This window comes from Ranitomeya imitator, chromosome 10 (assembly GCF_032444005.1).
Source record: "Ranitomeya imitator isolate aRanImi1 chromosome 10, aRanImi1.pri, whole genome shotgun sequence".
In the NCBI taxonomy this organism is placed as follows: domain Eukaryota; kingdom Metazoa; phylum Chordata; class Amphibia; order Anura; family Dendrobatidae; genus Ranitomeya; species Ranitomeya imitator.
In genome coordinates, this window is record NC_091291.1 from 56,947,378 (window position 1) to 56,961,605 (window position 14,228).

Sequence of the window (14,228 nt, forward strand, 5' to 3'; positions counted from 1 at the left end):
GCTCCCGATGGGCGCCGCCATCTTGTTCCGGCCAAAAAATGGTAGGCGCATGCGCAGTGCGCCCGCCGGCCAGCACCCGTAGAATCTTTGGGGTCTCGGCTGCCGGAGGCAGCCAAAACCCAAAGAACATGATCGGTGTCGGTTTTTACCGACCCCTGTTTTGCGATCGCCGGTAATTAACTGTTTACCGGCGGCCGCAAAAAAAATAAGCGGTGTGTTATTCTCTGTCCTCTGATGTGATCGCACATCAGAGGACACAGAAATAGGGGGATTCGGGGACCATGATATACTTACAGGTCCCTGGGTCCTCCTTCGTCCCATCCTGCCCACCTGCTTCCTCATCCAGTAAGAAAATGGCGGGCGCATGACAATGTGGGCAGCGGATGCAGTTTTTCAACGCATCCACTGCCCAGTCTATGTCCTGGGGAGGAGGGGACGGAGTTACGGCCACGCATGCGCGGTTGGAAACGTTACATTGAACGCTTTTTTGTGACGACGGTCCGCCAAAACACAATGGATCCAGTGCACGACGTGTGGCCATCCGTCGCGATCCGTCGGCAGTACAAGTCTATGGGCAAAAAACGCATCCTGCGGGCACATTTGCAGGATCCGTTTTTTGCCCAAAACGACGGATTGCGATGGATGCCACAAGACGCAAGTGTGAAAGTAGCCTTAGGGCTAGGGTTAGGGTCTAAAGTTAGGGTTAGGGTTGGGGCTAAAGTTAGGGCTAGGGTTGCGGCTAAAGTTAAGGTTAGAGTTGGAATTATGGTTAGGGTTCGGATTATGGTTGGTATTAGGGTTAGAGTTGGCATTAGGGTTACGTTTGGGATTATGGTTAGGATTGGGATTAGGGTTAGGGGTGTATTGGGATTAGGGTTAGGTTTGAGGTTAGGGCTGAGATTAGGATTAGGGGTGTGTTGGATTTAGGGTTTTGATTAGGGTTATGGTTAGGGTTGAGATTAGGGTTGTTTTGGGATTAGGGTTGTCATTATCGTTAGGGTCGTGATTAAGATTATGGAACGGGTTGGGATTAGGGTTAGGGGTGTGTTGGGGTTAGGGTTGGAGTTAGAATTGGTGGGTTTCCACTGTTTAGGTACATCAGGGGCTCTGCAAACACAACATAATGCAGGCAGACCATTCTATCAAAGTCTGCATTCCAAAACGGCGCTCCTTCCCTTCTGAGCTCTGCTGTGCGCCCAAACAATGGTCCCCCCACACATGGGGTACCAGCATACTCAGGACAAATTGGACAACAACTTTTGGGGTCGAATTTCTCTTGTTACCCTTTGAAAATAAAATCTTTGGGGCTAAAAAATCTTTTTTGTGGAAAAAAAATATTTTTTATTTTCACGACTCTGCATTATAAACTTCTGTGAAGCACTTGAGCATTCAAAGTTCTCACCACATGTCTAGATAGGTTCCTTAGGGGGTCTAGTTCCCAAAATGGGGTCATTTGTGGGGGGTTTCTACTGTTTAGGCACATCAGGGGCTCTGCAAATGCAACATCACGCCCACAGACCATTCTATCAAAGTCTGCATTTCAAAACAGCGCTCCTTCCCTTCCGAGCTCTGCCATGCGCCCAAACAGTGGTCCCCCCCAAGCATTGGGTACCAACATACTCAGGACAAATTAGACAACAACTTTAGTGGTCCAATTTCTCCTGTTACCCTTGTGAAAATAAAAACTTGGGGGCTACAAAATCTTATTTGTGGAAAAATAATTATTTTTTATTTTCACGACTCTGCATTCTAAACTTCTGTGAAGCACTTGGGCATTTAAAGTTCTCACCACACATCTAGATAAGTTCCTTGGGGGGTCTAGTTTCCAAAATGGTGTCACTTGTGGAGCTATTCCACTGATTATGCACATCAGGGGCTCTCTAAACGTGACATGGCGTCCGATCTCAATTCCAGCCAATTCTGCATTGATAAAGTCAAACGGCGCTCCTTCTCTTCCAAGCTCTGCGGTGCACCCAAACAGTGGTTTACCCCCACATATGGGGTATCATCGTATACAAGAGATATTTCACAACAAAATTTATGGTTAAATTTCTGTTTTTACACTTGAGAAAATAAAAAAATGGTTCTGAAATAAAATGTTTGCAAAAAAAAGTTAAATGTTCATTTTTTCCTTCCACATTGTTTCAGTTCCTGTGAAGCACGTAAAGGGTTAATAAACTTCTTGAATGTGGTTTTGAGAACCTTGAGGGGTTCAGTTTTTAGAATGGCGTCACACTTGATTATTTTCTATCCTATAGACCCCTCAAAATGACTTCAAATGTGACGTGGTCCCTAAAAAAAATGGTGCAGAGTAGAGCGAACAAGGTTATTAGAGGACTGGGGGGTCTGCAATACCAAGATAGGTTATTACACTTGGGGCTATTTAGTTTGGAAAAACGAAGGCTAAGTGGTGATCTTATTGTAATATATAAATATATGAGGGGACGGCACAAAGACCTTTCTGATGATCTTTTTAATCATAGACCTAAGACAGGGACAAGGGACCAGAAGTGGTTGGTCGCAGTTATTTTGGCTAAAGGTTGTGCAACCAAGTATTAGGCTGAGGGTGCCAATACTTTTGTCTGGCCCATTTTTGGAGTTTTGTGTGAAATGATCAATGTTTTGCTTTATACTTCATTTCTCTTTTGTGTTTTTTCATTTAAGACAAATTAAATGAAGATAATAATACCAAATAATTTGTGTTTGCAATCATTTTCAGGAAGAAACTGAGTATTATCTGACAGAATTGCAGGGGTGTCAATACTTTTGGCCACAACTGTACCACACGTGAATTATTTTTAATATTTAATAGATCAGACATTTGTGCAAGTGGAAATACCATAAATGTGTATTTTGTAATTTTTCATATCTTTATTTCTCATAATGGAAAAGAGGAGTGATTCCGATTTTTCTTTAACATAGTAACATAGTAACATACAGTAAGGCCAAAAAAAGACATTTGTCCATCCAGTTCAGCCTATATTCCGTCAGCATAAATCCCCAGATCTACGTCCTTCTAAAAAACCTAATAATTGTATGATACAATATTGTTACGCTCCAGGAAGACATTTAGGCCTCTCTTGAACTCCTCGACTGAGTTCGCCATCACCACCTCCTCTGGCAAAGAATTCCAGATTCTCACTGCCCTAACAGTAAAGAATCCTCTTCTATGTTGGTGGAAAAACCTTCTCTTCTCCTGATGCTGAGAATGCCCCCTTGTGCCCGTCACCTTCCTTGGTATAAACAGATCCTCGTAGAGATATTTGTATTGTCCCCTTATATACTTACACATGGGTATTAGATCGCCCCTCAGCAGGGCCGGACTGGCCATCGGGCATTTTTGGCAAATGCCAGAAGGGCTGGTGGCAGTCGTGGGTCACTCGCCAGTGCCGACTCCCCCCCCGCTGACTCACTCCCCCGCCAGCGCTGCCGCATTCAACTCTACCGGCATCTATGACGCAGGTACAGTTGAATGCAATGATGGAGGAGAGAGTGTCCGGTGTCGGTCCCTCTCCCATCATTCCCCGCTCTGCCTCTGACACTGCGGGTGCACGATGATGTCATATCATCGCGCACCTGCTGTTTGTAGGGCGGCCAGACTGCAGCTGCTGAGACCGGAGTCGGGAGCAGCGCGGGGTACGAGGAGAGGTGAGGAGAGTGTTTTTTAAAAATATATCAATGAGTGCTAACTGGATTGTGGGGCTATTGGGGGGCTGTATTACATTCTATGGGGGCTGTGCTGTATTACATTCTATGGGGGCTGTGCTGTATTACTTTCTGTGGGGGCTGTGCTGTATTACATTCTATGGGGGCTGTGCTGTATTACATTCTATGGGGGCTGTGCTGTATTACATTCTATGGAGGCTGTGCTGTATTACATTCTATAGGGACTGTGCTGTATTACATTCTATGGGGGCTGTGCTGTATTACATTCTATGGGGGCTGTGCTGTATTACATTCTATGGAGGCTGTGCTGTATTACATTCTATGGAGGCTGTGCTGTATTACATTCTATAGGGACTGTGCTGTATTACATTCTATGGAGGCTGTGCTGTATTACATTCTATAGGGACTGTGCTGTATTACATTCTATGGGGGCTGTGCTGTATTACATTCTATAGGGGCTGTGCTGTGTTACTTTCTATAGGGGGATTTATTACATTCTATGGGGGCTGTGCTGTATTACATTCTATAGGGGCTGTGCTGTGTTACATTCTACGGGGGGATTTATTACATTCTATGGGGGCTGTGCTGCATTACATTCTGTAGGGGCTGACTGGATTACATTCTATGAGGGGCTGCATTACATTCTATGGGGGCTGTGCTGCATTGCATTCTGTGGGGGCTGTTCTGTATTACATTCTATGGGGGCTGTGCTGTATTACATTATATAGGGGCTGTGCTGTATTACATTCTATGGGGAGTTGTGCTGCATTAAATTCTATGGGGGGCTGGCTGGATTACATTCTATGGGGGCTGGCTGGATTACATTCTATGGGGGCTGGCTGGATTACATTCTATGAGGGCTGTGCTGCATTACATTCTATGGGGGCTGTGCTGCATTACATTCTATGGAGGCTGTGCTGCATTACATTCTATGGGGGCTGGCTGCATTACATTCTATGGGGGCTAGCGGGATTACATTCTATGGGGGCTGGCTGGATTACATTCTATGGGGTCTGTGCTGCATTACATTCTATGGGGGCTGTGCTGCATTACATTCTATGGGGGCTGTGCTGTATTACATTCTATGGTGGCTGGCTGCATTACATTCTATGGGGGCTGGCTGGATTACATTCTATGAGGTCTATGCTGCATTACATTCTATGGGGGCTGTGCTGCATTGCATTCTGTGGGGGCTGTGCTGTATTACATTCTATGGGGGCTGTGCTGTATTACATTATATAGGGGCTGTGCTGTATTACATTCTATGGGGAGTTGTGCTGCATTAAATTCTATGGGGGGCTGGCTGGATTACATTCTATGGGGGCTGGCTGGATTACATTCTATGGGGGCTGGCTGGATTACATTCTATGAGGGCTGTGCTGCATTACATTCTATGGGGGCTGTGCTGCATTACATTCTATGGGGGCTGTGCTGTATTACATTCTATGGGGGCTGGCTGCATTACATTCTATGGGGGCTAGCGGGATTACATTCTATGGGGGCTGGCTGGATTACATTCTATGAGGTCTGTGCTGCATTACATTCTATGGGGGCTGTGCTGCATTACATTCTATGGGGGCTGTGCTGTATTACATTCTATGGTGGCTGGCTGCATTACATTCTATGGGGGCTGGCTGGATTACATTCTATGAGGTCTGTGCTGCATTACATTCTATGGGAGCTGTGCTGCATTACATTCTATGGGGGCTGTGCTGCATTACATTCTATGGGGGCTGTACTGTATTACATTCTATGGGGGCTGTGCTGCAATGCATTCTATGGGGGTCTGGCTGGATTGCATTCTATGGGGGCTAGCGGGATTACATTCTATGGGACTGTGCTGCATTACATTCTATGGGGGCTGTGCTGTATTACATTCTATGGGGGCTGGCTGCATTACATTCTATGTGGGCTGGCTAAATTACATTCTATGAGGGGCTGCATTACATTCTATGGGGGCTGTGCTGCATTACATTCTATGGGGGCTGTGCTTTATTACATTCTATGGGGGCTGTGCTGTATTACATTCTAACGGGGCTGTGCTGCATTACCTTCTATAGGGGGCTGGCTGCATTACATTCTATGGGAGCTGTGATGCATTACATTCTTTGGGGGCTGTGCTGCATTACATTCTATGGGGGCCGTGCTGCATTACATTCTATGGGGGTTGGCTGCATTCCATTCTATGGGGGGGGGCTGTATTACATTCCATGGGGGAGGGCTGTATTACATTCTATGGGGGGTTGTATTACATTGTATGGGGGGGCTGTATTACATTCTATGGGGGGGCTGTATTACATTCTATGGGGGGGCTGTATTACATTCTATGGGGGGGCTGTATTACATTCTCTTTGGGCTACATTATATTCTATGGGGGCTGTATTATATTCTATTTTGGAGGTGGGCTGTATTACATTCTATGGGGGGCTGTATTACATTCTATGGGGTGCTGTATTATATTCTATGGAGGGGCTATATTATATTCTATGTGGGGCTGCATTATGCTCTACGAAGGGGCTACCATATATTATATATGCAGGGGCTGCATTATACTATATGAGGGGGCTGCATTATGTTCTCTGGGGGGTTACATTATACTCAGGGGGCTACAATATATTCTGTGGCGTGGCTGCATTATACTCTGAGGTGGCATCATTATACTATATGAGGGCTGCATTATACCGTATCGAGGACTATGGGGAACACATTATACTATATGAAGAACTATGGGGTGCATTATACTATGGGAAGTGAATTGTACTACATGGATGACAATGGTGGGGCATTATAATATATGGAACACTATGAGGAATGTATTATACTATTTGGAGGACTGAGGAGTGTATTATACTATATGGAGGACTGTATTAGTACATTATACTATAAGGAGGACTGAGGAGTGTATTATACTATATGGAGGACTATGGGGAGTGTATTATACTATATGGAGGACTGAGGAGTGTAGTATACTATATGGAGGACTGAGGAGTGTATTATACTATATAGAGGACTGAGGTGCACATTATAATATATGGAGGACTAAGGGGTGTATTATACTAAGCAAGCAAAATCCTGCGTATTCATCGAGTGATTGGATTGTTTATGTGGGAACAGAAATCCTTGTTCTCAGCAGCACATCACTGGTGTAAACTGTAGATGTGCTGCTGATAACATGATACTGTATGGGGACAGATTGATCTAACTGTGATTGTTCTGTTCCCTTCATTCTTTCTCAGTTGGGGTAAAGAGGCCGGGAAACAAGCGAATGACTTCAGTATTGTCGATCACACTCATTTAGTGGCCTGAGATCAGCGCATGTAAATACAGCAGAAATGCTTCGCAGGGAGACCAGGCAAGGATGATGACAGTTGTAGTTAGCATCCGGCACTAACTCTACTGCTTTTCCCAGCCGCCAGAGCATTTAATTCTGGCATGTGCAATGATTTTGCTCTCATCATGTATATTCAGATCTCTCTTAATGCACCCCATGATCCTGTTTGCCTTGGCAGCTGCTGCCTGGCTCTGGTTGCTCCAGGTAAGTTTGTCATTAACTAGTATTCCCAAATCCTTCTCCTTGTCAGACTTACTGAGTATTTTCCCGTTCAGTGTAAAATGGTGATATCGATTCCTTCTTCCCATGTGTATAACCTTACATTGATCATAGTTAAACTGCATCTGCCACCTCTTGGCATAAGTTTCCAACTTATCCAGATCCATCTGTACCAGAATACTATCTTCTCTTGTATTGACTGATTTACATAGTATCATCTGCAAATATCGATAATTTATGTGTAAACTTTCTACCAGATCATTAATGAATATGTTGAAGAGAACAGGTCCCAATACTGACCCCTGCGGTACCCCACTGGTCACAGCGACCCAGTTAGAGACTATACCATTTATAACCACCCTCTGCTTTCTATCACTAAGCCAGTTACTAACCCATTTACACACATTTTCCCCCAGACCAAGCATTCTCATTTTGTGTACCAACCTCTTGTGTGGCACAATATCAAACGCTTTGGAAAAATCGAGATATACCACGTCCAATGACTCACCGTGGTCCAGCCTATAGCTTACTTCTTCATAAAAACTGATTAGATTGGTTTGACAGGAGCGATTTCTCATAAACCCATGCTGATATGGAGTTAAACAGTTATTCTCATTGAGATAATCCAGAATAACATCCCTCAGAAACCCTTCAAATATTTTACCAACAATAGAGGTTAGACTTACTGGCCTATAATTTCCAGGTTCACTTTTAGAGCCCTTTTTGAATATTGGCACCACATTTGCTATGCGCCAGTCCTGCGGAACAGACCCCGTCGCTATAGAGTCCCTAAGTATAAGAAATAATGATTTGTCTATTACATTTCTTAGTTCTGTGATTTTTATTTTTTTACCTTTTTTGTCAGAGACAAGTGCTTCTGTCACTCAGCGCAGGTGGCAATGGTTATGGAGATATTTTAATTCCCCACTACAAGCACCTGTATAAACTGTCCTGTGCTCCTTTTTCCTCCCTACTGGAGCAAAGATTTCCCTAACTTTCAGAAAATTTGTCTTGCTACAAAAACTTTATCTCTGTGCTGACATATGCCTCACATGCCATCTTAGCAAATGTGTTGAGGTGTGCCAGATTAGCACTCTCCTTTGTGACCCTGTATCTACTCCTCGCTCTAAGGAAGAGTCAGGAGGTCGTATAAGTAGGATAGGGATCACAACGAAATGCTCAGACTGTCTGGTTGGTTTTCTGAGCTTAGTGTAATAGCATCTATTTCAATGCAGCTGTCACGCTCAGGTTGGGAAAGCCGCAGACCAGTCTAAACAGTGTCTGTCACCCAGCTATTTGCCACATTGTTCTCCACCTTCCATGCCAGCCTCCTTCCCAACATGTACCCAAGCGAGCACCTGCTCAGTGAGTAGCAAAGTCCTTTCTATATTATGAGAGAGTCTCAGTTTTGCACGTTGTTTATTTAGATAGAATATCTGTGACTTCAAGTCCTTAAATGGGTTTTCCCACAAACAAAAGTTTGTTTTAATCAATAGATATTGGAATAGTAATTTCCACAATTGGATTTGTTTAAAAAATGTTCCTGTGCCGGGATAATCTTATAAATTTGCCCCTGCCTATGTACTTTGTAATGGCTGTGTCTGACGATGCAGGAACATGGTCTGATCTTACCACAGCTACTGGGCAGGGGAGAAAGCAAAAGAGTATACAGATATTACAGCACAGGGTCACAAATTATTCTTTCTCTTGTGTACATATTGTGTAAAACCAGGCAGGGAAATGTTTTACCTCACAATTGAGGTGGCTTATCCGTCAGTGCATTTAGAGGTTTACTAACTCTTCATTGGGACAAACCACGATCATGGTCATGGTTGTCCTGATGAAGTAGTAGACTTCGGTATCTCTTCTTCTACTGCAGAACAGAATAACTAATTTGTTTTCCAGTTTATGGATTTAAATAGAGACATATAATTAGAATTATAACCTGCTCTATTTCCCCAAATTTTCCAACATTACACTGCATGCAAAAAATTGTAGACTGGTTATTTTAGGAAAGGGAGAAAGGGGGAAAGGAGGTTCATTTAAAGATCACAGATGTTAGGTTATGTGCACATGGAGTTTTTTCGATGCTGTCAAAAATTAACAAGTTTTCTAGTGGAAGCCGCTCTAGGAAGCCTTTCTTTGGGGAATTTTCGGGAGGCATTTTGTGCTTCCTAAAGCAGTTTTCAAAGTTTTTCAGGAGGTTTAGGAGACATTTCCTCCTGAAGCAATTGAAATGAATAAGACGAGTCCTTTTAGCAACAGATTAATCATTCTTGAATCATTGAGATTTCTTATCTTTCATAAAAATAGCATCAATAGCAACTTAAACCTCCAACTAATGTTATTAGGCCTTATTAAGACATCCTAGGGTCACGTACATGTTCTATCCATAATTTTGACGAATAAAACATGTGCCCATTATGATCTACAGAGCTGTTTACATGTCCATGTTTTTTTGCAGCCCATGTGCCTGAAAAAAAATTATTGAGACATGTTAACTTTTATGGGTGTCACAGATATAAATCATTCATAACCAGTCTAAAGGTCCATGAAAATCACCGATAGCCATGTGCAGTCCATATGCTGCCCCCAACTAACATGGCAAAGGATAGAAAAAGCTTTGTAATTTATTCACTTATTAGATGTGAAAATAACAGATGAAAGATTGATATTGAAAGTAAAACACTGACCAAACACCCCCAAAACTCACATCGTGCCATTTTTGCATTTATGAAAAATTACAGAATTTTATTATAACTTTATATGATGTTACAGTAGATGAGCAACTTGTACCGTTCAGAGGACGCCGCAAGTTCATACAATACATGCCCAGCAAGCCAGCCAAATATGGAATCAAAATGTTCTGGATATGTGATTCTGAAAATTATTATGGCATAAATGGCGTAATCTACTGTGGCAAAGAGGTTGGTGTACCAGTACAGAAGGATCTGGGGTCTGAAATTGTCAAAACTCTTGCTGTTCCAATATTCAATTCAGGTAGAAACATTACCATCGACAATTATTTCACCAATGTTGAACTAGGCAATTTTCTGCTTCAAAAAGCAGAAAAACAGACGAGAAATTCCAGAAGCACTGAAACACAATCGCCAGTGAGCACAGTGGATTCAATAACAAAGCGACTTTGGTATCTTACAAAGCAAAGAAGAAGAAATCAGTGATTTTACTCAGTACCATGCATCACAATTGCAGTATTGACAGCAATGACAGAAAATTAAAACCAGAAATCATCCTGCATTACAATAAAACAAAAGGAGGTGTAGACAAAATGGATGAGATGGTGGGAGAGTATTCATGCAAGAGGTAAAGAAAACGATGGCCTGTAGAACTTTTTTCAAATATGCTTGATGTAGCAGCCCTAAATTCATTCATCATTTATACAGTAACTCATCCAGAATTCCATGCATGGAGGAAGGACAGGAGACGCCTATTTTTGAAGGACCTTTGTCATGAACTTGTAATGCCTCACATGATACAGTGAAAGGCTTGCTAAAGCAAACTAAAGAAGCAATGAAACAGTGTGGCGTACAGTTTCAGATGATTCCAGGGCCAGGAGAAAGAAAAAGAAAGCGCTGTTTCATGTGTCCAAGAAACATAGAAAGGAAAACTGAGAGATTTTGTTCAATTTGTATGGAAAATGTCTGCAAAGAACATTCTTCCGGAAAAAAAAATTGTCAAAATTGTTTGGAAGACTAATATAATAGAAAAGAAACATAACAGAAATGTAGCTGCAGCTAGTTTGGTATAGATTTCTATGCGTTTTTTCATATGTTTGTGTGAAATTAGGAAAAAAAAAATTTGGGGGGTGTTTTCAGTGAAAAATTATAATTCAAATTTTGTTTATTAATCATATTTTATTTAGCAGTTTTAAAATAAACTTGTAAAAGGTATATAAGCGTATTTTTCCATATGATTTGCATGGGGGCCTAAAAGGCCCCCAATACGTTAATATGAAGATTTCTAATGTCACGCATACTAGGGTTAATGCATAATAGAAAGCAATAATAATTATTTCATACAAAGTACTATAGATTCCGATGTATTCTACATAATCCGTTAAAAATGAATTTAATAATGATAAAACATGAATACTTGAGGATTAAAGACTCATACCTGGCACAAAGCTCCCTTGGACTGCCTCTTTGTATGCCCACCACTCTTCATAAGTCTTCGCTGGCGTGAACTGTGCTAAGAAAAAACAAAGGCAAAATTAAGATACATAAACTCATAGTTCAGGTATAAAAGAAAACAACCACTGAAAGCAGCATTATTGTTGTTAACACTTTGTGATATGATTGCGCTCTTATCTTCACATTATTGTAACATAGTAAGATAGTTAGTAAGGCCAAAAAAAGTCATTTGTCCATCTAGTTCAGCCTATATTCTGCCAGAATAAGTCCCCAGATCTACGTCCTTCGAAAGAACCTAATAACTGTATGATACAATATTGTTACGCTCCAGGAAGACATCCAGGCCTCTCTTGAACCCCTCGACTGAGTTCGCCATCACCACCTCCTCAGGCACGGAATTCCATATTCTCATTGCCCTAACAGTAAAAAATCCTCTTCTATGTTGGTGGAAAAACCTTCTCCAGATGCAGAGATTTCCCCCTTGTGACCATCACCTTCATTGATATAAACAGATCCTTGGAGAGAAATTTGTATTGTCCCCTTATATACTTATACATGGTTATTAGCTCGCCCCTCAGTCATCTTTTTTCTAGACTAAATAATCCTAATTTTGCTAATCTCTCTGGATATTGTAGTTCCCCTATCCCCTTTATTAATTTTCTTGCCCTCCTTTGTATTTGCTCTAGTTCCATTATATCCTTCCTGAGCACCGGTGCCAAAAACTGTACACAGTTCTCCATGTGTGGTCTAACCAGGGATTGTACAGAGGCAGTATAATGCTCTCATCATGTGTATCCAGACCTCTTATAAAGCACTGACTGCTCCAGGTAAGTTTATCATTAACTAGGATCCCCAAGTCCTTCTGCATTTCAGGTTTACCCCATGGTTTCCCATTCAGTGTGTAATGGTGATATTGATTCCTTCTTCCCATGTGTATAACCTTACATTTATCATTGTTAAACCTCATCTGCCACCTATCAGCCCAAGTTTCCAACTTATACAGATCCATTGTCATCTTTGACATGTTTGTTTGCACTATATTCATGCACAACATGGACCTCAATTTTTTTCATGACTCTACTCAGTATGAATTATGAGTAACTTGCTAAATATGTCTAAAAGGTTCCATACATTATCATAGTTATAAAATGAAAATTATGTTAATCACAGATAACTCAATGAAAACATGTATTTTTTTTACTACTGAAACTAGAAGTATGGTCGTGTAGGTCCGCGTACAGTAAAATTATATTAATCTTATGATAATTGAAGCTTTAACGTTACATACAAATAAGCCTTCAAGCTTATTGGGGGCATGTCGATGCAGGCGAATATTGTAAACCTCATGGCCAAGCATTGTGTTATTCCATAGCCCAGAAGATAAATTAATGAGTAATGGTGGGTGGCAGTCTGTTGTTTTTGACAGATGATTTGGATTTGTCACAGTGTTATAAACCTAGGGAGTTCAAAAAAGAGTTAGGGAATTGATAAGGGACATTCGCTTCAATCTCCTGAAGTTCTAGTTGGTATCTCCAAAAACAATGGCAGCGTGGTCAGACATAGTGCCTAGGAGGACGTGGCGATGAGCCAGATCTGAAAAAGGGATTAAAAGGGCAAGGATAAAATTGAATAAGGCCATTGCAGGTTTTGTACCACGTAATGGGGGAGTTTGTGTATGACATCACGACTTTGAAACGGGGGAGGGGAATTTTTGGAGAAGTGATGGGGTACATCTAAATGCTGTGGGAATCGATTTATGGCCATATTCCATTCAGGGAGGGATGTAGCATGCGCTGAAGTTTATTAGGGGCATACACCCTTGAGGTGACAGAGTGCATTTGATGTGGTGGTGGGAGGTCCATGGGGTTGCTGGAGTTTATTATCAGGGGGACTCTACTGAGATGATTCCCCTCAGGATGGAATAACTGTTCGGCTGATCTGGCACTTAGTGGGGCTCTGGACAGGGGTGGTGTTCTTTTACCATTGATTGTGGTGCCCTCAAGCTTGGTGTTACGGCTGAGGGTAAAATAATCATATCAAAATACTTTGTTATACATGTGCCGGATCTTGGAGCCCCAAGGACCTCACCTAAATTCTTTCATTGGTTATTATTGTTTGTTAATAAATGGCCGCTGTGGAAATTATATCTAAAAAGAAAATCTCCTATGTATCATTAATATAAGTTAAGGGGTATGGGAGATTGTGGAAAAAAAAAAAATATATATAAGAGATGGTTTCAGTGAAACCAGTTGGGCCATTTTACTGTCGTGACTCTGAATGAATGATGACTGTCTTAACCCCTTTCTGACATCCAACGTACTATCCCGTCCATGTGTAGAATTCGCAGGAACACGCAATGTCATCACGGACAGGAGGCAGCTAAAGAGTTAAAAGTTTTATTCAACAATAAGTGCACTCCACGCAGGGAGTAATAGATTGCAGGGTAGTGATAGGGAATAGGACAGAACTGGGAGAGTGGCAGGTTAGGACAGGGACAAATGATAGTTCATGAATTAGAGAGGCGAAACTTATCAGACTGCAGTCTTCTTGTGTGTGGCGTCTCAGGGTTCCAACTGTGGCACCGACAGCAGCGGCACGTGATGTCTTGATGAAGTCTGTGATGGACAGGGATACAACAGTGGCACCGACAACAGCGGCGCGTGACGTCTTGATGTAGTCTTTGAGAAGATAGCAACTTTCCCAAGCCCACGTGTGTCTGGCATGGTACTGAGTCCAACGTATGACCCGCCGTAACAAGACTTGGCTCTGTGGTGTACACGAATCTTGGGTAACAGAGCACGGGCCTAGCCATCTGTCTCTCACGATGTCACACACCCGTTGCAGTCTTGCGTCAAGTCTGA

General features: G+C 42.2%; 1 protein-coding gene across 1 annotated transcript in view; it reads right to left on the reverse strand.

Annotated features, from left to right (window-relative positions):
• The window catches only part of LOC138650953 (carbonic anhydrase-related protein 10-like), a 1,155,128-nt gene that overhangs the window by 912,196 nt on the left and 228,704 nt on the right, over window positions 1–14,228 (reverse strand). The window contains exon 2 of the mRNA XM_069740840.1: window positions 11,351–11,425. Within this exon, the coding sequence (XP_069596941.1) occupies window positions 11,351–11,425 (75 nt within the window). The remainder of the gene's footprint in view (window positions 1–11,350; window positions 11,426–14,228) is intronic.